The sequence below is a fragment of the Danio aesculapii genome, chromosome 3 (genome assembly GCF_903798145.1).
Source record: "Danio aesculapii chromosome 3, fDanAes4.1, whole genome shotgun sequence".
Classification (NCBI taxonomy): Eukaryota; Metazoa; Chordata; class Actinopteri; order Cypriniformes; family Danionidae; genus Danio; species Danio aesculapii.
This window is the reverse complement of record NC_079437.1, coordinates 20,025,543-20,050,148: the sequence shown is the minus strand read 5'-3', so window position 1 is coordinate 20,050,148 and position 24,606 is coordinate 20,025,543. Positions and strand designations below refer to the sequence as shown.

Genomic DNA, 24,606 nt, shown 5'->3' with positions numbered 1-24,606 from the left:
ATATATATATATATATATATATATAAAATCACATAAACATAATAGTTTTAATAACTAATTTCTAATAACTGATTTATTTTATCTTTGCTATGCTGACAGTAAATAATATTTTACTAGATATTTTTTAAGACACTTCTATACAGCTTAAAGTGACAGGCTTAACTAGGTTAATTAGGCAGGTTAGGGTATTTAGGCAAGTTATTGTATAATGATGGTTTGTTCTGTAGACTATCGAAAAATATATAGCTTAAAGGGGCTAATAAAATTGACCTTAAAATGGTTTTTTTTAAAATTAAAAACTGCTTTTATTCTAGCCGAAATAAAACAAATAAGCAGAAGAAAAAAAATTCAGACATACTTTGAAAATGTCCTTGCTCTATTAAACTCTTGCTCTGTCTTGAAAAAAAATTCAAAGGGGGGCTAATGATTATGACTTCAGCTGTGTTTGTGTATATATATATATATATATATATATATATATATATATATATATATATATATATATATATATATATATATATATATATATATATATATATATATTTGTATCAGCATTATCTGAGAATTCATTTAAAATATAAATGTTGAGTAACATCATGAATGTTAACACATCCTTGCAGAATAAGCATATTTCTTTATTTGTTTTTAAATTGTATTGACCCCACATTCACACAGCATTATATATACTTAACAGTACTCAATACTTTAAAGCATAACTCAAATAACATTTGTAAAAAATTGAATTAAAATTAATAAACCTTTTACACATTTCTCAATGAAATAGATTAAAGGATAAAATTAGAGAAAGGAGGGATGATGTGAGAGAAAAGTAAAATGAAAGCAGACTCTGTGAACTGGAGCACGTTTCAGTGGAGGTGAAGGAGACAAATCCAGGCAGGTTGGTTCTTATCTGAGACGTGATCCAAGATTGGTATTGAGACACTCTGGTGTAAATTCCAGGGTACCTGGGTAACCCACACTCTCGACCGAAACTCACAATGCCAGACTGAATCCATCGAGAGCCATTCTGACTGACCATGGGTCCTCCAGAGTCTCCCTGCATTAAACAGTTAACAATAAACACTTCTGACTCTGCTCAAAAAAAAAAAAAAAACGTTTTAGAAATCGAACATGTTTATAAGAGGTAAACATGCTTTTTAATACTTAAAATATTTCATATGATATTTGTTTATAATATACTTTTTATTATTTTTGTATATATTTTTTATTAAATATTTACCAGTTTATGTATAAAAATAGAGACAAATTATGGACAGGATTATTTTTCTGATCGCATTGTGTAAACGATTTTCTTTAGACTCACTTAATTTGATGTCTTAGAGAAAAATTTAAAGTTGTATCTGTAAATATTATACTTCTGAAGTAAATGTATACAGACTAAAAAAATATTTAGATATGTAGAATAGAGAACAAAAAAAATTGGAGTAGAATATATATTTTTGCAAAACAAGTACAAGTGAATCTTGTCAATTTTAGGTCATCCAAAAAATTTCACAAAACTGTTATGGAAATAGTTTAATATCTATTTTTTTTAGCATTTATATGTCACCTAAACAGAATGAAAGTCACGTTAACTACAGATATAGCTACAGTTTGAAGTCAGAATTATTAGCCCCCTTGAATTATCAGCCTGCCTATTTAATTTTTTCCCCAATTTCTGTTTAACAGAGAGAAGATTTTGTCAACAAATTTCTAAACATAATAGATAACTCATATAATAGTTAACTCATAATAGACCAACTCATTTCTAATATTTTATCTTTGCCATGATGACAGTAAATAATATTTCACCAGATGTTTTTCAAGACACTTCTATACAGCTTAAAGTGACATTTAAAGGCTTAACTAGGTTAATTGGGTTAACTTAGCAGGTGAGGGTAATTAGGCAAGTTATTGTATAACGATTGTTTGTTCTGTAGACTATCGAATAAAAAAAATAGGTTAAAAGGCACTAATAATTTTGACCTGAAAATGTTTTTTTAAAAATTAAAATCTGCTTTTATTTTAGCCAAAGTAAAACAAATAAGACTTTCTACAGAAGAAAAAATATTATCAGACATACTGTGAAAATTTCCTTGCTCTGTTAAACATAATTTGGGAAATATTCAAAAAAGAAAAAAAAAATCAAAGGGAGGCTAATAATTCTGACTTCAACTGTATGTGTTTATTTGTAGAAACTGGTTCTATTGGCCATAATCTGTTAATTCTGTTCATTAGGAATCTGTTTATTTAGAAATTCCACAGTTCGTCTATGAAACTGTGCCCTATAAACTCCCAGAAACACCTCATACATTAACACTTCCAAGTATAATGTTCTTTTTGTGCCATGAATGCTTGGATAACATGAGTACATTCCCTTTGATTAATTAGTGACCAAAGACAAACTGTAAGTCTTCTGTAGGCAAAGTACCTCAAAATTACTAAGAACTAATACAGAGAGTGGGCTGCATGTGCAGTTTATAATATACTAGCCATGAGAATAAAGACTTTTTAACTTGAACCTTTTTCAAGTGCCTTAGACTGCTGATGTTGTTCGCAGTACAGAGTATTTGTTGCAGAAAGCAACATTTAAAAAGGAGAAGTGTTACTTATGGCGATAAATGAAAATTCCCTGTGATCAATCAACATACCATAAAGTTAATCTGTAAGCAGAACTAGTTAACATAGCATTCTTCCCCTAATAACGGTGGCTACAATATATATTAAGCCCCTCAATATCAATCATAGTGACTTCTAAATTTACTTATGAAAAGTGTATATGTGTGGGGTTGGGGGGGTGGGGGGATGGGGATTCTGTTTTAGTTGCATAACATTGACAACTTAATATTTTACTTTAAAAAAAATGCAAAGTTCTGCCTAAATTTGTATAGTGGAGACCTGACTATGAGTACCATACCTGACATGCATCTTTTCCACCCTCGTTCATTCCAGCGCATATCATGTTGTTTGTAATGATGCCTTTATAGTCTGCATTGCATTCCGTATTGCTCACAACCGGTAATTGCACCTCCTGCAGCACGTTTGTAACTTGAATATCTAAAACAAAAAAAAAAATACAAATATTTTAATCATTGACACTCATGTGCATGTGCTTTCTCTAGTTTGGGGAGTTTCCTTTAAAAGACTTCAGGTAATAAATCTTTGTGCTTTCTTTTTTTTTCTGCCTGGTTTGATTTGATTTATTTCGAACAGAATATCACACACTTAAAACAATTCTTCAAACAAAATACAGTTCATCATGATCAACAAAATATACACTTAAAAAGCCCCTATTTTGCATTATAAAAGGTAATATTTTGGTTTTGGGGTTCTCCAACAACAGGCTGATGTGTATGCAAGGTCAAAAACTCTTTCATTGTCTTATAATATGCATTTATTTTTACCTAATTAACCCTAACGACTCCCATATGAATCGTTCAGGGATTCATTTGTTTCCAAACCCCTTCTTTGCATAAGGCTAATCTGCTGTGATTGGTCCAATGACCCAGTCTGTTGTGATTGGTCGACTGGGTTCAGAGCGAGACAGAGAGAAACGCCCACCACAGCTATGAAGTAGCAGACACTTATGTGAGAGCCCAATGCAGGAATGCAATATGCATCATATTACTCTACTCTTAAACCTAACCCCAAGTAATAACAATAACACATTCACTATTAATCCACACAGTGGCACCGCGCGTGTAGGAATAGCTGATTGCGGCCATAGCAAAGGCAAAAGGCAGAGGATTAAGAGTTCAGAAATGAATTTAAATCGGTGTAGGAAGTGACCTGTAGGACTGATCTATAAAAGATAAGTGATTACAAGCCGCGTGGAGTGACTTGCAACTTACAACACACAATTAAATGAATATTTAGCAAACTACACAAAATGAGGCAACAATTTTAATTACACTTACATGTCTGATCCGAAAGAAACTGGTCCATATGAACTGTAACAGTTACTGATAAAGTCTCTGTCAAAGTCCCATACATAAGTCACTGCTACTCCTTTCTTTAATAGCAAACGGCTGACAAATCCCACTTTGCAGCGTAGGTTATTGTATCAAAAATTTGAAAAATGACAGCACTGCGAAAAGGGGCGGGATTAAACAAGATTATTAGACATTTTAAAAAGCGAGCGATTGGTCCAGATTTTAAATTTCTGTCTAAGAGGTCATTTTTTTGATCTTCGATTGGTCTCACACAGATTTCGCAGGTCAGAGTTCACCAAACTTGAACTTTGCAACGCATTGAACTGCGAAACTTGCAATAATATCCAGCTGCAGACTCACAGACCCACACACGTTTCAGCACACCCAATCCAGCCCACACGATCTAGGAAAGGGTAAACCATATATGATTAAGATGGATGTTAATGTTATTAATGTCTTTTCGGACCTCATCATCAATATATTTTTATATATATAGTTAATAAATAGTGTACACAATAGACAATAGTGTATACTATTTCACAAATATGGCGATCGAGACGGGCGAATGGGGAACGTTGTTTCCGATCGCCATTTAATATAATAGACTGAACAGTTTTCTGTGTAACGGGGCGACTCGGTGGCGCAGTAGGTAGTGCTGTCGCCTCACAGCAAGAACGTCGCTGGTTCGAGCCTCGGCTGGGTCAGTTGGCATTTTTGTGTGGAGTTTGCATGTTCTCCCCGCGTTTGCGTGGGTTTCCTCCGGGTGCTCCGGTTTCCCCCGCAAGTCCAAAGACATGTGGTATAGGTGAATTGGGTAAGCCTAAAATTGTCCGTAGCCTATGTGTGTGAATGAGTGTGTATGGATGTTTCCCAGTGATGGGTTGCAGCTGGAAGGGCATTCGCTGCGTAAAACATGTGCTGAATAAGTTGGCAGTTTAATCCGCTGTGGTGACCCCAGATTAATAAAGGGACTAAGCTGAAAAGAAAATGAATGAATGAATGAATGAATGAATGTAAAACACTATATTAATATATTACTCCAGTAATTGAATAGTATTTATTTGCTTAATCAAATAATAGTCATTACTATTTTAACTATATATTTTTATTTATATAACATGAGTACTAAAACTGCACAGATGTTAAAATGATCGTTACGATGTAAATGAAATAATGACTGAAATGGGAAACTCTAAACTGTTCACTCATTCGCCATATTTGTGAATTACGGTAGGTGGCGATAATGCTTCTGATCCGTCATTAACTATATATGGTTCGCCCTTTCTTAGATCATGTGTCCTGGATTGTGTGTGCTTAAACGTATGTGGATCTGCGAGTCTGCAACTAGATATATCTCAACTTGCCGCACGAGCTTGCGCTTCCAGTCTGACGCATTCGAGTGCGTATGAATGGAAGTCTATGGGGAGAAAAGTCCAGAGTGACTGCGGCTTTACTTGGCTTTCTAGAAACATCCTTGCAGTTGTGTCGAGGCAAGTTTGAGCTAAAATCTGCATACTTGAACTCACCTGAAGATCTGTGTTTGTCCCACCCAGTGATCCAGCTCTTGGTTCCTCCAGCAAACACACTTTCAGCAGCGGCCAGACATACTGGCCTAATGTAATCCGTGAACGTCACAGAAGAGCTCAGTCTGAGCAGCGCTATGTCATTGTTTTGAGTAGTTGTGCTATATTCGGGATGGATGATGATCTGAGTCAATGTCCTGGATATCTCATTCGGGTTTGAGCCTGTTTGGAACTGACGTCCCAGATAGATTTTTATATTTGCTGTAGCTGTGCTGTTAATAGAGCGAAGATATCAGAGTAAACTCCCGTCCTATACATATACAGTACATATATGAGGAACGATATTATATAGCATACATCATAAAGCAGTGAGCTGCAGATAAAACCCAGTCTTTATTGATTAGACTCCCGCCACAGATGTGATCTTCAGGGGAAATTCTATGAACGCTTGCCTGCCAGGGCCAAGAGCCCGCAACGGCATCGTCTCCATCAATATTGTTGTTTAAGGGCACCTGGCCACATACTTTGGAGGAAAAAAATAGATGATCACGACAGATTAATTCAAATATACAGTAAATCAATCATACACTTTCAAATTAAAGGACGAGTAATTTAGTCAGGCTATTCTCTGTGTATATGATTTTTTTTCTGTCAGACGAACACATTCGGACAAGTTTTAAATTAGGCATGTGCTTGTATAAGATTCTGATGGTACGATAACCTTGGATAAAAATATCACGGTTTCACAGTATTGTGATATTACTGCTCTAAAATGTTACTTTTGAACATCTACGTTAAAAAAAAAAAAAAATCCCCATTGAACACACTATATTTTACTTTCAGAAACATTTTAAATACAGTAAACATGTCAGGCTGAATAATTAAAATAAATCATTGACTTCATTAGTTTCAAAAACACTGATTTCCTTACAACTTGAAGACATCTTTGGAGATCTTTCTTTTCTTTGGATATAAATATCTTTTCTTTTTGAGGATTCCAATAGCACATAAATTTAACTACATGGTGAAGGGGTGCCACCCAGGCAGCCAATGAGCTTGCTCCTCATCAGTTTAAATGCTCTGCATCATTTTACGCTGTTAAGACATACTCCCCTCACTCACCATCATGAACAGCACTGTGACTGCAGTAGAGTCATTCAGGTTCCTGGGCACCACCATCTCTCAGGATCTTAAGGGGGACATTCACATAGACTATTGTGAAGAAAGCCTAGCAGACACTGTACTTCCTTCTTCAGCTGAGGAAGTTTAACCTGCCACAGTTCTACTCAGCTGTCATCCAATCCATCCTCTACACTTCAACCACCGTCTGGTTCGGCTCAGCTGCCAAAACCGACCTCCATAGGCTACAGCGAATTGTTCGGACTGCTGAACGAATCACTGGCACTACCCTTCCTTCACTTCAAGAACTGTACTCTTCCAGAGTGAGTAAAAGGGCTTGCAAAATCACTCTGGACCCCTCACATCCAGCACACTTCCTGTTTGAACGGTTACCGTATGGACTGCGCTACAGAGCACAAAAACAGCCATACACGTTTCTTTCCTCGGGCCATCTACCTCATGAACAGTTAAATATTCCCCTACTGTGCAATAAACGTGCAATACTTTCTCATACGCATTTGTACACCGCACCTTATAACCTGTATATTTATAACAAAAGTGTACATACAATTCAACATCCTGATCTTTTTTTGATTAACTGCATCTCTGTTTAATGTTTATCGTCTTTTTTTCATATTTATTTTGTGTTGGTCACTTGTCACTTTATGTACACTGGAAGCTTCTGTAGCCAAAACAAACTGCTTGTGTGTGAAGCACACTTGGCAATAAAAGTGATTCTGAAGCTGCGGCTTGTTTTCGGAGACCCTCCTCCACCCCAGCTCCACCTGTGTTAGATCTGCTACAGGGGTTACATATGTATTATGTTTGCAGCAGCAGTGTGTAATATTTTCAGACAGAATGTCTTTGTATATAATGATAATGAGATTGCGGAGAGGCTTGTCCATGGCTTCATAACATCCCGTCTTGATTTCTGTAATTCGCTCTTTGGGGGTTTACCTGCAAATTGTCTTAAAAGTTACAGTATATTCAAAATTCAGCCGCACGTGTTCTTACTCATACACCCTCTCGCCATCACATCACACCTGTTCTCCAGCAGCTTTATTGGCTACCGGTTAGATCACGGATTGATTTTAAGACTCTGACTTTAACTTATAAAGCAGTCCATATGCTAGTTCCTAATTACATCTGTGATCTTGTAACACTTTCTACTCCTGCTCACAGTCTTCGCTCTGCTTTGAGTCTTACCCTGTTTCAGCCACACTGCAGACTTGGCACCATGGACTTTTTCATACCAACATTTTTGAATGCATTACTAATTACCAGTGCTTAATTTGTGCCGGAACCTGATCCGGATCTGGCACCTCTGAAATCTGATCCGGCACCTCATTTTACCGATGCCCCTCATCAACCGCCTCGTCCGCTGTTACTTTCACTTTCTTCCGTGACTCCCCAACCCTCTTCACTTTCGTCCACGACATACCCTCCGCCATACACGTACAACACTCCCTCCCTGCTCTACACTTTCATGCGCGACACCTCTTCATCTTCGGGTAACATGCCGGATCCGTTACCCCGATCTGTTCCGGGATCTCACAGTTCACAAATTAAGCACTGAACATTACCATTAGGAATGTCATGTCTCTGGACTGTTTTAAGAAGCTTCAGAAGACCCACTTGTTTAGTAATGTTTTTAATCTATTGTTATCTTACTTATTGTTATATTTTCCTATTTATTGTTTTTACGGTTTTATTGTTTTTTTGCCTTGTACGCACTTTTGAGCTTAACAAAAGCGCATTACAAATAAAATGTATTATTATTATTATTATTATTATATACTGGCAGTAGCAGGTCTCGGTACCTGCCCTGCCATAATCAAAGCAGTAGCCACAGTGTAGCAGATCTATAACGCCAAGACCAAATACATCAACATTTCCATATACATATTCATTATCATACTAAATCCCGAGAGTGTTCATGACAGAAGAGGGTTAATGCATGTCTTACAAAGTGGATCAATGTATTTTTATAAACAAAATATTTTAAATTTTTTTGGCTTAGTCTCTTATTTATCAGGGGTGGCGACAGCGGAATAAACCAGCATATGTTTTACACAGCGGATGCCCTTCCAGCAGCAACCTAGTTCTGGGAATCACCCATACACTCTAGCATTCACACACATATACTACGGCCAGTTGTTTACCCAATTTACTTACAGTGCATGTCTTTTGGACTGTGAGGGAAACTGGAGCACCCTGGAGGTAACCCACGTGAACACGAGGAGAACATGCAAACTCCACATAGAAATGCCAACTGGCCCAGTGGGGACTTGAACCAGTGACCTTCTTGCTGTTAGCCGATCGTGCTACCCTCTGCGCCACCGTGACACCCTATATTTCTAATTTTTAAATTAGAAGCTAAACTCACTGACTACCAGCAGCTGATGAATGTGCATTCATGACAACTTCTTGGCTGATCTCTCTGACTTGATGTAAACCATAAGATGATGATGATGATGTATGCTGGGTCAAACCCAATACAGCTGTGCAAAATAAGTCAAGGTCCTCTTCTCTTATGGTGAAATCCTGACAATTTAACTTCTCATTTTCTATCTTCAATTAGTTAGTGTTAGGTTACACGCATTTGTGTACTTTCACCTGAGCTTCTCTTCTTTGCTTCTCATCTTATGTCACTTGTCATATGCAAATCCACTTCATAAGACATGCATTAACCCCCTGCATGTGTATGGGTTCTTTTCAAAACAGATTTACATGCTTTTGGAATCTTTCAAAAAATGGGCCACTATCCAACACCATTAAACAGCACTCAATAGTCAGGATTAAAATTGTATTACTCCAGCTGTGTTCATCTGACAAAAGAAGTCATGGCTGGAGTAAACTATGGGGTAATTCTCTTTTTTGGATGAACAGTTTCCTTAAGTTCTACATGTGTGGTACTTAAAAACAAGACTGAATTTGTTTGGCAAGCTACAGATGCCAAATGTACTCAACATTAGAAATCTTCACAGAAGTCCACTACAAATACTGTTAAAGTTATAGTTTACACAGAAATCATAATGCATTTACTCACCCTTAACTTCAAACTAGAACTTGTTTCTTTTCTTCTGCTGAACACAGAAGAAGACGTTTTAAAGAAGCTTGGCACCATTAAGATGATGGTCCCCATTGACTTCTATAGTATGGAAAAAAAATACCATGGAAGTCAACGGGGGATCAACAACAGTTTTGTCATTCTTCAAAATATATTATTTTGTGAATAATCTGCCAAAATCGGTCCAAGGCACTCGAAAAATGTGAAAAAAATATTTTTAAAGATATTTTGAAATATTTTTTCCACATTTTGAGTTCCTTGGACTGATTTTTGCTGTTTATTCTGATGAATCCCTTACCCAAAAGAGTACCGACACGTTATTTAAGCTACTCCTGAGCACATTTTGCTTGATTTTGCATTCTTATATTATTTTGTGAGTGTCACGGTGGTGCAGTGGGCAAGACGATCGCCTCACAGCAAGAAGGTCGCTGGTTTGAGCTCCGGCTGGGTCAGTTGGCATTTCTGTTTGCATGTTCTCTTTGTGTTCGCGTGGGTTTCCTCCGGGTGCTCCGGTTTCCCCCACAGTCCAAAGACATGCGCTATAGGTGAATTGAATAAGCTAAATTGGCCGTAGTGTATGTGTGTGAATGCAAGAGTGTATGGGTGTTTTTCAGAGTTGGGTTGCAGCTGTGTAAAACATATGCTGGATAATTTGGCAGTTCATTCCGCTGTGGCGACCCCTGATTATTAAAGGGACTAAGCCGAAAAGAAAATGAATGAATGAATATTATTTTGTGCTCGGTAGATGAAAAGCCGGCTTGGAGGAAGTGGAGGGTAAATAATGATGACAATTTTTATTTCTGTGTGAACTATCCCTTTAAGAACATTGCAGAGAATCAACTTTTAACCATCAAAACCAGTAATTGTTTCTTGAGTGCTTTGGGATACAGTACATTTTATTAAGTTTTAGTAGTTGAAGAAGTCAAAGAAAACCAGGGATCATAACAATTTCCACGAAAGCCAATACAATTTCCATGATAACCACTGAAAAAACATTACATGGTTTCTGTTATTCAGGTTATTCAGGTTTTTTCCATTAAACGTGTTTGTATGTGAAACTCACCGTCTAATTGACACAGTGATCCTATAGGAAAACAAAGAAATAATGAATTATTAAAATCGATTACAAGTTGTGTTTTCGTTTTCTTGAAAATGATTGCATTACAGTCAGAACCGGTTCTCGCGTAGATGAAACTATTGGAAACATGCTAATAAGCAAACAGGTTGTTTGAGTAGAATAACCTGTTCAGTGTTTCCTTCAGCATTGCCAAAGCATTAGGTAACCCAAAATGAATATTACTCAAATGTTTATCAGTAAACGATGATTGATTTTTGTCTGTGGGAGGCTATTAATCAGATTTTTTTTAATTATCTATTGTAGTTTTTAATATGCAATATGTTTGTGCTTAAAAAAGCTATTAAAATGTAAAAGATTTAAACATGGAAAACGATTCATCATCTAAACCCCGAAATATAATCATGCTGGGTATTATAGACACATATTAGTTGCGATGATTTTGTTTAAACAGTAGGCTATTTGTCGAATTGTACATATTGTTTATATCTTACCTGCTATATTGAGAAGTAAAAACTCTCCGACATACACAAACTGACGAACTTTCATCCTTAATGTCTCTGCTGTGTAGTATTGTTTGCACTATTAAAAGTGACAGTGTCAGTCTGGAAGCTGATTTATTGTCGACGCATCCGCAAATTGGTTTCGGTGCTCGCGACAAAAATAGACGTCATAGCGGAGTTGGCGGAAGTTGAGAGACTGCTTTATGGAATTGTAGATATGTTAGCCTATATTTAGGAACAAATCTTTATTTTACGAAAACTGGTGGGGGAAAACAATATGGTCAGTCATGCAGATGTCAACACCTGAGTAGTGAAGCGTTTAGTTCTAAATGTAATTTATTTGACAGAAAACAATATGATAATATCATTAAAGCTATCCCGCAATCTATATTTCAGATGTCTTGTAATCTATCTCAAAATAATATAACACCTTGTCTTCCTCAGCTTTTGGTGAATGGAGCTTCAATTATTGATATGCACTTATCCAATCCGGAATATTATTATTAAAGAACTATATCCCTTTTATTGAAATAAAAATGTATTATTTTATCATTTCTCTAAGGAAAATAATTTAATTGCTTAGAACAAACTATGGGCTGCACGGTGGCGCAGTGGTTAGCACGTTCACTTTACAGCAAGAAGGTTGCTGGTTCGAGCCTCAGGCCACAAAATATTTAAAGTTTCCAAAAGTAAAAGCACCAGAAGTAAAGGAAGCATTATGTTAAAATTCTAAATGCAATCTATCCTTCTAAAGAATTTAGAATTTAGGTTATTTTCTAAGTTTAAAGATTTACATGCATTAACTAAGGAAATGTACTATTTGGTTTATTTTTGAAAGATGAAACACGTGATGATTTAGCAATTAACACAATTATTATTCTTTTTACATAAGAATAGGTGCTTAGGAATTTTTCCAAAATTATATGTTTTTCACAAGGAACTGGGTCCTTATTTTCTACCGCTTAAGCAAATGAAGAAACAGAATGCTGTAATTCTCTGTCATTTACTAAACACCTTGAACTTGCTGAAAAGCCTTAAGTGTTTTTTATTTATCTTTTTATTACATTTTGTTTATGATGCTTGCCTGTTGTCTGATTAAGGAGGTTTGTATTTTGCACCAGAACATTTATAGTTGTTTAATTTGTCCAATAAAGTTTTTTTAAAAAGAATTCTGTGGACGGGTTGTTCAAAGCTTTTCTTTCAGTAAATTATGTTTTGTCTTTATTGTAGCCTATGTGAAGTTTTGCACTAAGCATACAGCTGGAAATAAAATGTTTCCTAAATTAATCATTTACACAAGTGTATTGTGTCCTCCAAATTTATCCACCACTAAAGTTTTGTAATTCAGCAACTCCACGCAGTTTTCACCCCAGTTGTAATGTTTTAGTACAAACACCCTTCTCACCTTTGCATACGGTTAATTACTTCTACTATGCTTTTATTTTCAAGATTTTCATTTGGGTCTTAAATGTCACAAATTTACTTCTGATAATAATCATATTTTTGGTAGTACAAGCCAATATGCTACATGTAAGTATGGTACACTGTAAAAAAATTCTATTATCAATTAGTCCTTACAGCATATGTTTTTAGGTAATTTTAACTTACTAAACTAAGTTAATCATGCTTAATTTAATAAGTTACACATGCTGTTTTAAGTCAGTTTAACATAAAATAAGTTCAATGGATTCATACGGTTAATTTAGCTTATAAATTTAAGGCAACCAGGATTTTTTACAGTGTAATTGCATGTTATTTTATTTGAATACATACTGTCCTATAAAAATGATTTCTTAATAGTTTCCACTACAAATATCACCAAAAACACTCAAATATAGTCTATATATACACCATTAAAATTTAATCAATGAAACAGTTTACAGTGTGTTTTTGGGACAAATTTAAGATTTATTGGTTTTAACAAGCCAATAACAAGCCAAAAAAAAAAAACTTAAATGACTATTATAGATTTTATTAAAACTAATATAATTTCCATTATTATAGCCTATAAAACCAATAGGACCTTTCTAGCAAACATGTAACCATTAAAACCTATACCTTTTATCTGTGAAGGTTTTCTATTTCTTTTTTTCCTTTTCCTTTCTTTCTTCTTCTTCTTCTTCTTCTTCTTATTATTGTTGTTGTTGTTGTTGTTGTTGTTGTTGTTGTTGTTGTTATTATCTTATAGAAGTGTTGGAAAGTCGGTGATTAGTTGATGCACTTCTTTCTCCATCAGTGGCCGTATAAGTGGTTGAGTATGTGCAGTATGATGCCACTAGATGGCATACGTGCCTTAATCAGAAATATTGCTATAATCTATATAGTAAAATATAAGATAATATAGCTATTATATATAATTTATTATCTTTTTGACAATAATTTTCTTTAATACGACTTTTTTCATGCAAACTCTATGAAACAGGTTTGAAAATTGTGATTATTTAGACTTAACTGATCTATAACCTTTAAGGTGTGCCACTGTGTCTACTCACATTACCTGTCAACGTCCATAGCTATTGGAGAGCTTGCGGTAGCCTATGTCAAACGTTTTTGAGGGGAATAATTAATGTTTACTGACCATAAAATTGACAAAAATACTGGAAAATCTAGAAAATGCATGTGGAGAAAATTGCCATTGTGTAATTGCTGTTTTAGCCTCTACCTTCTGGTGTAAAATAAATAAATGAATGAATGAATGAATGAATGAATGAATGAATGAATGAATGAAATGAAAGGCCTGGATCACACTGTGAGATATGAAATCACAAAAATGAGAAATCAAGTGGTGCAAATGGACTGTTCAATGATATGTACAAAGACAGTGGTCAGTTCCTTTTTTCTGTGTTTATTTTGTTTAAACTACTAGACTACAGCACGGTAGATAATTTATTATTTATTCAAATTCCATTAATTACAAACATTCAGACCCTGAGAATTAAAAGCTTTAAAAAGTGGCTGCAGTACATTGGCAAAAACAACAAGTCAATATACATTCAGTAGGTTAAATAGATTGTAGGTCCAAGATCACAGTGAAGACAATGATGCATTATTATTTCAGACATTTACATTAATAGTGCTGACATCATAAGATGCACCTTCATTTTGAGAGCTCAAGTATGATGAACTTCATTAGTGTACATTTGGATAGATTCTATAAAAAAGAGTAGCTTCCTAAAAAATAGTGTAATTTAATAAGGTAGAATAATTCATTACAATATAATATATACTTGCTTTCTTACAGTACACTTGTGTAATAAAAGAACAATTATGGCCATCGTTAACACAATTTCTATAAAGAGAGAAACATAGAGACTAAAGGAATGATGGAGAATGTGAGAGAAATGGAAAATAAAAACAGGTTAGGTGAGCTTCTGAATCCACTGGAATTGAATTGAACGAACCCAGGTGGATTGCTGCTGCCTGTGTAACTTGTAATCCAGTCCTGGTATTGCGACACTCTGGCGTAAACACCAGGATAACCGGGCTCAGCACATCCTTGACCGAAACTCACAATGCCAGACTGAATCCACTGGGAGCCATTCCTACTGACCATTGGACCCCCAGAGTCTCCCTGCATTGATAAAGAACTAAAAGTTATATGTCTGAAAACATACATTGAACAACTGACCCAAAAAAAAGATGATTGTATGCTTGGGCGGTATCCAAATTTTGATACCGTCAAACCTCCTCCCTATTTTACCTCGGTATACGGTATTACTGTGAATAATAATAAAAAATATGACGTAGGGCTCAGACAACATCATCAAACTGTTGGCTTGTGCCTAAACCCTTCATAAACTAGATATCAAACACTAATACTGAAACAATAACAAATGAATATGCACAACAATATTAACAACGTTTATTAGCAACAAATAGCAGTTTATAAAAAAAGGGCAACCGGATTAAATTAAGATGTGCCCTACAAATCAATTAATTTAAATCACACTGCCTAAACAACTATTAATAACAACAAAGTGTAGCTTATAAAAAAGTGCAAACAAACCCACAACAGTTATATGAAGGCTAACATTTTTTCCACTGTGAAGAGACCATTTCCTTCGCCAAGTATTTTGTCATGTGATGACAACCACACATTTTAGACATTAAATAAATTAGATTTCATATTTATTCTTTGTCTCCTATATAAGTGCACTATTTTTATGACGGTATAACAGTATTGATATATTGATACCGTAGCTGTTTTTAGATCTATTCGTGCACTCGTTTTTGCGGTTGTTTTAAAACTTCTGATTCAGTTGCCTGTGGGAAAAATGACTAATAAACGGCAGAAAACGCTCTACAAACAAGTATGTTCATGACTATAAAGACAAAGCAGAATACTATAATAAGAAAACATCAGTTTGCAACATCAAGCAGCAAATCAAGCTATTTTTAACGTCTAAAAATCAATGGAAATGAATGAGATCGAAAGTCTCAAGCCAAAAAGATTCAAATGGCTGCGCTCGCTCCTACATGAAGAATAAGGTCAATAGCGACAACGAAGATAAGCTCTGGACATTTTTTCTCGATATTGATCTAAGATTCCACAGCAGCAACATGCGGCAACTAGGGCTGCGGCGGTAACTGATTTTTTGTTACCATCGTGATGAAGCAAGTAATCAAGCGGTATATCGCTTAACCGCATATATAGCAACACAATCTCACGGCAATTCGTAACTTTTTGATTTAGTGGCTGATTCGTACAAATTCGTACGATCTAATTCGAACAATTTAGTACGATTTGCTCATCCGCCAATGACGGTTGGGTTTAGGGGTGGGGTTAGGTGCCACGCCTCCTTTTTAAAATCGTACAATTTCGAACGACTGAACTCGTACAAATTCGTACGAATTAGCCACTAAACTGTCAAAACGTAAAATACTTATGTTTTCTCGTGAGATCCCATACATAGGTCTATATGTTAGGGATGTTAATGATTTTTCGATGATCACTTGATTGTCTGTAACCCTTTTAATCGATAGACCTTATCAATGATCAATTAAGCATGGACATTTAAAGGATTAGTTATGCTTTGCTGACATGCATCCACAAATTTACACATTAAAGTAATGAGGGCCAGACAGAATCTGCTGACATTTTTTGCTATTTCTGCGCATTACACATTTTTAACTTTTATTTAATGTTTACATTGCAAATCCTATTAGATCCATTCATTTTGTTAAACAAGTCTCTCATATAATCATATAATATATCTATCATATATCTACTAAAAGACAGAAACTATTACTTTACAAACTTTATTGTAAGTAAATCATATGAATGGTTTCATATTAATCAGTAATATTATCTGAAATTAATATAAAAACTGTATAAATATATATTTTCACACAACTAAATAAATAGACTCAATGATGGGCTGAAAATCTGCGGAAATCCCTTGTCTTTTTAAAGATTTGAACAGATAATAAGACAACATTGTTTAAGGTTTTACTGTTGCTGTCTGAAAAAATTCCGATTTATTTTAGTACTTCCTCCACTTTGGTATTTGTTTCCTCCTGTGTTAAAGACTTGCATCAAGGACATGTATATTTAATTATTAAGCTTTGGTTTTTTAACTTTTTTGTACTTTTTTGTAACCTGTACAGCAGGTCAAAATCATTTAATGCATTTAACCATAGTGACAGACCGAATCCCAAAACACACTTGCAGGCAATAAACTTCCGGTGAAAACTTAATGGGACTATTTTCAATTTCACAATGTTGTTTTTACAGCATCAATGTTTTGATTTTAATTACAATACATCCATTTAAATAGAGTTAAGCATTCATTTAGTTGTTCAAGCGTAAAACGATATGAAAGACCGTTGTAACCACTAGCGCCACCAGGCTAGTGCAGAAATTCCATTGAAAATACTGTGTAAAGTAAACAGTCATTTTTTAAAGACATGGTGGAATTTAATGCAGTGCTTCTTGTCCGATCTGAGACCCACTTCATATCTTATATCTAACAGGTAGTAAAGATTGTAAACGTGACAATTTTGTAATTGAAAAACAATTCACCGGAAGCCCTTGCGCTGCCTGGCTGAAAATTAAAAGTCTGTGTATAGCCCATCTGCAGTAAGGAGCATGTCTAGTAATAATAGTGGACATATCAAAAAGGGACAGGATCTTGTTGGGTTATGGCAAGGATGGCCAAACTCAGTCCTTCAACTTGCTTCAATACACTTTAAGTTTCTAGTATACCTAGATAGAGCTTGATTAACTGGTTCAGGTATTTTAACTGTGGTTAAAGCTAAAAATGGCAGGTGGCCGTATCAGTGACTGTCAATTCATAGGAAAGCCGCTTTAACGTTCAAGCACAAGAAAAAAAGTGGAAACCTGATATAATTGATGCACTCAGACATTCTTCCCCAGTATATGCAGTCAAAGCTCCTTCTTTTTGTTTCTTATTGCACATATTGAAGGGGTAGTTTAAATTGCTATGAAAATACTGGCATTTCATAATAGGCATAATAAAAATTATTATTGCTCTGTCCCAATGTTTGCTTAACCAAGAGTTTAACAGATATCGCAAGAAAAGCAGAAAGCATATTGGGTAACTTTAGTGACTTTCTTTTTTGTAAAACTACAACAAAGAGGGGGGAAGTGTGTAGGTATATATATATAGTTGAAGTCAGAATTATTAACCCCCCTTTTAATTTGTTTTTCTTTTTTAAATATTTCCTAAATTATGTTTGAGCAAGGACATTTTCACAGTATGTCTGATAATATATTTTCTTCTGGAGAAAGTCTTATTTGTTTTATTTCGGCTAGAATTAAAGCAGTTTTTAATTTTTAAAAAAACATTTTAAGGTCAAAATTATTAGCCCCTTTAAGCTATATTATTTTTGATAGTTTACAGAACAAACCATCGTTATACAATAACTTGCCTAATTATTACCCTAACCTGCCTAGTTAACCTAATTAACCTAGTTAAGCCTTTAAATATCACTTTAAGCTGTTTAGAAGTGTCTTGAAAAACATCGGGTAATATATTAATTACTGTCATCAAGGCAAAGATAAAATAAATCAGTTATTAGAAATGAGTTATTAAAACTATTATGTTTAGAACTGTGTTGAAGAAATCTGCTCTCCGTTAAACAGAAATTGGGGAAAAAAATAAACAGGGGGCTTATAATTCTGACTTTAACTGTATATATATTTACTTTTACTTTAACATGTTCAATTCATTCAGCAGTCAAATTTCACTAATGCACATTTTCTCAATATGCATCTGAGGAAAATCTATTAAATGTCACCATTTGAATCGAATATTAGCAAAATGATCATATTTACACCACCACATAACATCTTGAATATTTTCTAAAATACAGCTTTAGTAAAAAATAGAGCACTTACGGACATATATTTCAACGTTTAAATCAGCCCCAGAAATAATCTCAGAGATTTAATTTCAGACACAATGCACTCAGTGGAGCTAGTGACGTCATTGTGATGGGTAGGGTTAAGTGAGCCCATTCAAAAGCATTGCATGCAGCTCAGATTGCATCTGCACCGAGTCTGCAGCCAGACCCCTCTCTGTGGGCTGGTAGTTTGAGACCCCTGATTTAAATAATTGTTTTTTTTATTAGATTTTGACTTCTGCAGGATGCGGAAACTGTTCCCTTAGTGACATCTCAGCTTGACTAGGTGGTGGCCTTACAGTTGAAAAGTCTTACAAGCAGGAACGAGCACATTACTTAAATTCTTCATCAGCTCCACCTTCTTCCATCATGCATATTCCCTCAATTGTGAATAAAATACTGGAAACTACCATATGACTGAGATTTTAGTGAAAATCCAGATGCAGTCGATGTGCATAGAGTGACGTAAAGTCGAAATATACCCACTTATACTCTGAAAGTGCAAACTGAATGGTTAAAATCTTACCTGACATGAATCTTTCCCTCCCTGAACTAACAATCCAGCACAAATCATATTGCTTGTGATGCCGCCTGCATACGCACGGTTACAGTCACTGTTGCTCACAATCGGTATCTGCACCTCCTGCAGTATGTCAGGAATCTGAGTGGCTGTGATGCACATCAGGGAAATGTTTTATTGATTATTTTACTGTAAAGTATCCATCTTTGCAGTATTTGCTGGCACGTTCACTCACCTGCAGCATTGAGTTTCCCCCATCCAGTGACCCAGCTCTGTGTACCAGCAGCATATGTATTTCCAGCAGCAGCCAGACACACTGGCTGAATGTAATCATTGAAAGTCACAGAAGAATCGAGCTTGAGCAGTGCTATGTCATTGTCATTGCTAGGGGTGTTATAGTAACGATGGACAATGACTTGAGCTGCTGTTTTGGTTATCTTATAAGGGTTTGAGCCTGACTGGCTCTGAAGTCCCAGTACGACTCTAACTGTGCCATAGGAGCTGCAAATAAAGAAAGCAAATATTAATTATTATGAGCAGTCTTGAATACTATTTAATTTATCTTATGGGTTCCTTGCCACCTTTGGCTTGCTTTATTTGGTATCTAAATAGTCACAGGCTTGGATGATAAACATCAAAGTTATCATTTTATTGGTTGAATATTTCTGTCTCAGACTGGAAACAAAGCTGTCGTGACGCCAAAACGTTACATAGGGCACACAAAGTCTTTCAATGAGAGAAAACAGTGTTTTTGAACAGATGCTTTATTAATTATATGCCAATCTTTAATTATTTTAGAGCACTCTGTGTAAAAGGAATTGTATAATAAAGGATACAATACTTTCACAAAACCTGCCTTGCATTTCATAGATACAATATTTTCCCGGATATATTCTTAAATTACTTTGTTTATTATTACTAATTACTATGCTGCCAAATTTGGGTTCAAGTGCATACACTGTATGCAGGGTGCAAACTATACATTGACGATCAGGGTAGCTTTTTTGGTAATGCTAGTTTGTGTAAAACATGCTTCAGTTAATCAAATGTATGTATTTATTTCGATTACGTCTAATTTATAAATAAAATGTATTTAGTTTTCAGTGTTTTGAGGGCTATTTAGTGTATTCTGACCTACAGTATACTCTGATTTGCTATTTCAGAGGTTACTGTAGGCCAAACTATACAGACTGTGCAGCAGTTTCACTTTACTTTTAGGCTGTATGTAGAAACAAACAGTTGTTTTACAACACTGTAAAACCCAACAGTCAACTTTATCAAATGAAATGATTGCAGTTAACTCAAAATTGAGTGAAAGGTAATTCTACTCATTTGAAACTCAAATCGTTTTAGGACACCGATTGCTACAAACCATTTGAGTTAAACTAATCTATATGAGTATTGTGAACTTACTTTATTTAAGTTGAAGTAATGAGGTATTTAATTAACTCTTTACCTTTAACACTGAGTTCAAGACTCTTCAAATTAGTAGAATTAACTTTCATTAAATTTTGAGATAACTACACATTTCATTTGATAAAGTTGACTGTTGGGTTTTACAGTGTATATATTATTTTAATTATAAATATTATTTACTCTCTGTTTAATGGACTTACATCCCATATATGTTGTTCTGACATCCTTCAGGGGAGCATGCAAACTCCACACAGAAAAGCCAACTGGCCCAGCCGGGGCTCGAACTAGTGACCTTCTTGCTGTGAAGCAACAGTGCTAACCACTGAGTCATTGTTGTACCAATTTAAGGTAATTCATTGTATTTATTAAGGAAACTAAACTTACTGTTAACCAGGTAATACATTTTTATAGTTCTGTTATCGTAAGGACATAAATGTTCATGCCCCTAAACATGATACTGAGCAAAACAAACTGTGATTGGTTACTTTACTAGTCAATTAGATCCCATTGGAGTCCAGACATTTTTCCGTCAGTCTGAAGGTCTGGCTTTGTAAGATTATTCTGTAAAAGATGTGGTTTGTTGGCACTAAATTGAATCCATCCAGGCATGTAAACAATAACAATGATCCTAATGTATTTCCTGTGTTACGTTACTTTTTTAATCTCCATAGCTTCCAAGAATCAAAAAAAAGGTCCACATATTGATAAATAATGTTATAGCAGCCATCTTAACATTAGGATATGATTAAATTGCCAGTTTCTAAATAGTTTCTCAACAAGCAGGAAATGTTCATTGGCCTGGGACATCACCACATTGAACTGAAAAATGCAGTTTTCTTGCTACGCTTGCTACATGACTTACTTGCCTAGTTTGCATAATAGGCTACTTATTTTCCTGTTTCCTGGTACAATTAAAATAATAACCTTTGCTGCTTTTTTAAACTACTTCTTTAAAATGAGTTCATCACAATTCTTATGTTTCTTGGGTGGACAACTCAATTGTTTTATGTTCAATCCACTTAAATTTGTAAGAACAATTAGGTTAAGTTAACATGAAGAAATTGTGTGAAACCCAGCATTTTATACTGTGTAATATGACAAAATTTTTAAGCTTACCCCTGGAAGCAGTGAGCTGCAGACAGAACCCAGTCTTTATTGATTAGACTCCCGCCACAGAAATGGCCTCCAAAAGTGGTACTCTGAAGGCTGACTTGCCACGGCCAAGACCCCACTCCTGCATTCTGTCCTCCTACAATCTTAGTGTTAAGAGGGGCCCGACCACAAACTGAGGAGAGCAAAGTGAATATGGGAAATCACATAAACATTTAAACACAAAATATATGCAGATTAATAGTAGGATAACTTACCATTTAACTGACAGAGTGAACCTATGAAACAAAGAATACACAATTAATTGATGTAGAGTCTGTTTGTGTAGCCTGAAACCTCACAGTTTCACCTTTTACGAAGGTGCTATAGCACAAATCTTTGGCATGAGGCAAGATTTTCTAATCATGATGTTAAGCAATTTGTTTGTCATGAATTAGTAAGTCAACCTGTTCGTCCTGTTGATTAAATTAGATGTTTCACGCCATCTGAAGTGACGCAGTCATGTAACTAACAGCACTTAAACATGTGTTTAATAGACATCTAATAGACATCTAAACGTAGACAGCTTGGCTAAAAACAAGGCTAAACTTGAGCTGTCAGTGAAAATCTAATAGACATCTAAGAACAGCCCAAAACTAGACTAGTGGTTAAATAAACAGATTGGACAGACTTTATATGTGTAGTCATTCATTTCTGTTTATTTGATGACTACTCTTGTTTTGGCCTATTCTTGGACCTATTTTCACTGACAGCCCAAATTTAGCCTTGTTTTCGCCAAGACGACTATGTTTAGACGTCTATTAGACATCTTTTAAAAACAGAAAATGCTTGTTGGGCAGCAGGTTCATGTACTTTCAGGATGACTGTTTCTTTAAACAGATAGTACGCTGATTACATTACAGCATTGAGAATTTGTTTCTTGATATCCATAAATTATAAAAAATGCTTATCAGGAGCTGGACATTGAGAAATATTTTAAACTTGGTTATCATTGTTCACCTATAGTTTATGTAATCAAATAAACATTCAATGGATGTTTAAACTTCATGTTTGTTCTGTTTTCAAATGGTACAGGTCAGGTTAGTCTGCTCAAGTATTTTATTCTGATCATAAAAAAACCTTTGCTATAAAAATTGGTTTATGGTCTATTTTTTAACTTGTTGTTTAGCACCGAAACTCTACTCAACAACTATATTTTATACTGTGCAGCTTATGTGTATACACTCTCAGAAATAAAGGTACAAAAGCTGTCACTGAGGCGGTAACCATTTTAAAATGTACATTTTTGTACATTTTAGGTAATATGTCATTTTAAGGTACAATATGAATCCTTTAGATACTAACATGTAACTTTAAAGTGCCAATATGGATCTAACATACCCTTTAAGTACATAAAGTGTACCTTTTGAAAGGGTACTTTCCCAGTGACAGCTTTTGTACCTTTATTTCCAAGAGAGCAAACTGTATATACTGTTCACTAACATAAAGGTTCTTTATTGACACTGACGATTCCAGGAAGACCTTTGAATATTCATAAATCTATTTCCCCGTTGCCCTTTATTAAAGTGTTCTTCAAAATGGCAGTCAAGACTGAAGATGGAAAGGTTCTGAAAAATGGTGTCTCTGAATGAACATCAATTTTTGAGCCATGGTTTTAGGGTGTATGTGTAACATGAGATTTTAAACAAACAGACTTGCACATGCTTGCATGTGCAGCTTGTGTGAGACAGGTCTTACAGACACTTTTAAAATCATCAACTATGAGGAAACAATGGAAATATTTAAAATGGAAATATTTACAGATATTAAGTGTCAATATGACTTGTTGGAAAAAAATACCTTGCAGTTAAATCTTGGACTCTTTAATCTCTTATCTACATTAAAAACACTTTGTTACATCCATGTATTTTTACCGTCACAAAAAAGTTCTCTATATTAATTTTTTCATTTTCATTTCATAAATATTTTCATTTTAAGAAAAAGGGTTCTGTCCACTAAAAGTTTCCTTGGATAGCCAAAGAATGTGTTGTCTAGTTTGAAATCCTTTAAAATCTGTATTTGAGAGTATATGAAAAATAATGTTGACCATTTGTAGCTAAGTCTAACTTAAGTCTATATAAAATGTCAAAACATTCTTTTTATTATGTGCAATAGTAAAATTGATAGTAAAGACTGTTTGGACAAATCACAGTTTTTATTTTAATTATTATTTTAATTTAGAACAATTAAATTTTTTCAAAGTCGCCATCTATTGTGCTGATTTCAGTTCCCACTCGTCTGAGGTAAAACCTGAGATGCTTTTTAAATAGTATTCGAGCATATGCAATAAACCTATCGATTAAAAAAATGTAAGCGATACTAAGATTGAGAGCGAGAGGGAATACATCTGTAACACTTTATAATAAAATGTAGTAGTTGACTACATTAGCAAACATGTCAAATCAAGAATTGATTAACTTTTTTAATACATCTTTTGATTTTAATAGTGTATTATAGTACATATTATGGAATGAAATGGAGCTAACATTAACTAATAATAGACTGCTGTATGTTTAGTAACTAACATTACTAAAAGTGAATACATTAAAAATAACATATATTGCTCATTATAAATGTTAGTTAATGGATTAATCACCAACTAATGCAACTTAAAAGTAACCAGTTCATACTATATTTGTAAATTTGTTCCTATGAAGGCAATATCTGTGTTAACAGCCATTTCAGGTATCGAGGTGAGTTACAAAGTTCCTTGGCAACAATAACTCAACTGTTAAGACATTATTAAAGCATTTTAAACAACATCAAATATTTAAAGAATTTTGTAAACCCAAGATCTTACCTGCAATGTTGAGTAATAATGCTCCAACAACAGTCAAAGCTGTGTTCATCTTCATATTTGTGCTCTGGTCTGGCTCCACACTGCTGTTTGCTCTCCCCTGCCGTGGCTAATGAGATGTAAAGCAGGTAGTGCGG

General features: G+C 34.8%; 1 protein-coding gene across 1 annotated transcript; it reads right to left on the bottom strand.

The window, feature by feature from the left end:
* Positions 1–760: 760 nt before the first annotated feature.
* On the bottom strand, positions 761–24,606 carry LOC130217470 (transmembrane protease serine 9-like). Its single transcript, XM_056449584.1, has 12 exons — positions 24,473–24,606; positions 21,891–21,911; positions 21,640–21,808; positions 19,343–19,608; positions 19,114–19,256; positions 14,524–14,793; positions 11,214–11,301; positions 10,708–10,728; positions 5,813–5,978; positions 5,459–5,727; positions 2,918–3,057; positions 761–1,057 (listed from the first exon to the last, which is right to left on the bottom strand). Exons 1-12 carry the CDS (start codon positions 24,525–24,527, stop codon positions 773–775), a joined length of 1,893 nt encoding a protein of 630 aa, XP_056305559.1. The 5' UTR covers positions 24,528–24,606; the 3' UTR covers positions 761–772.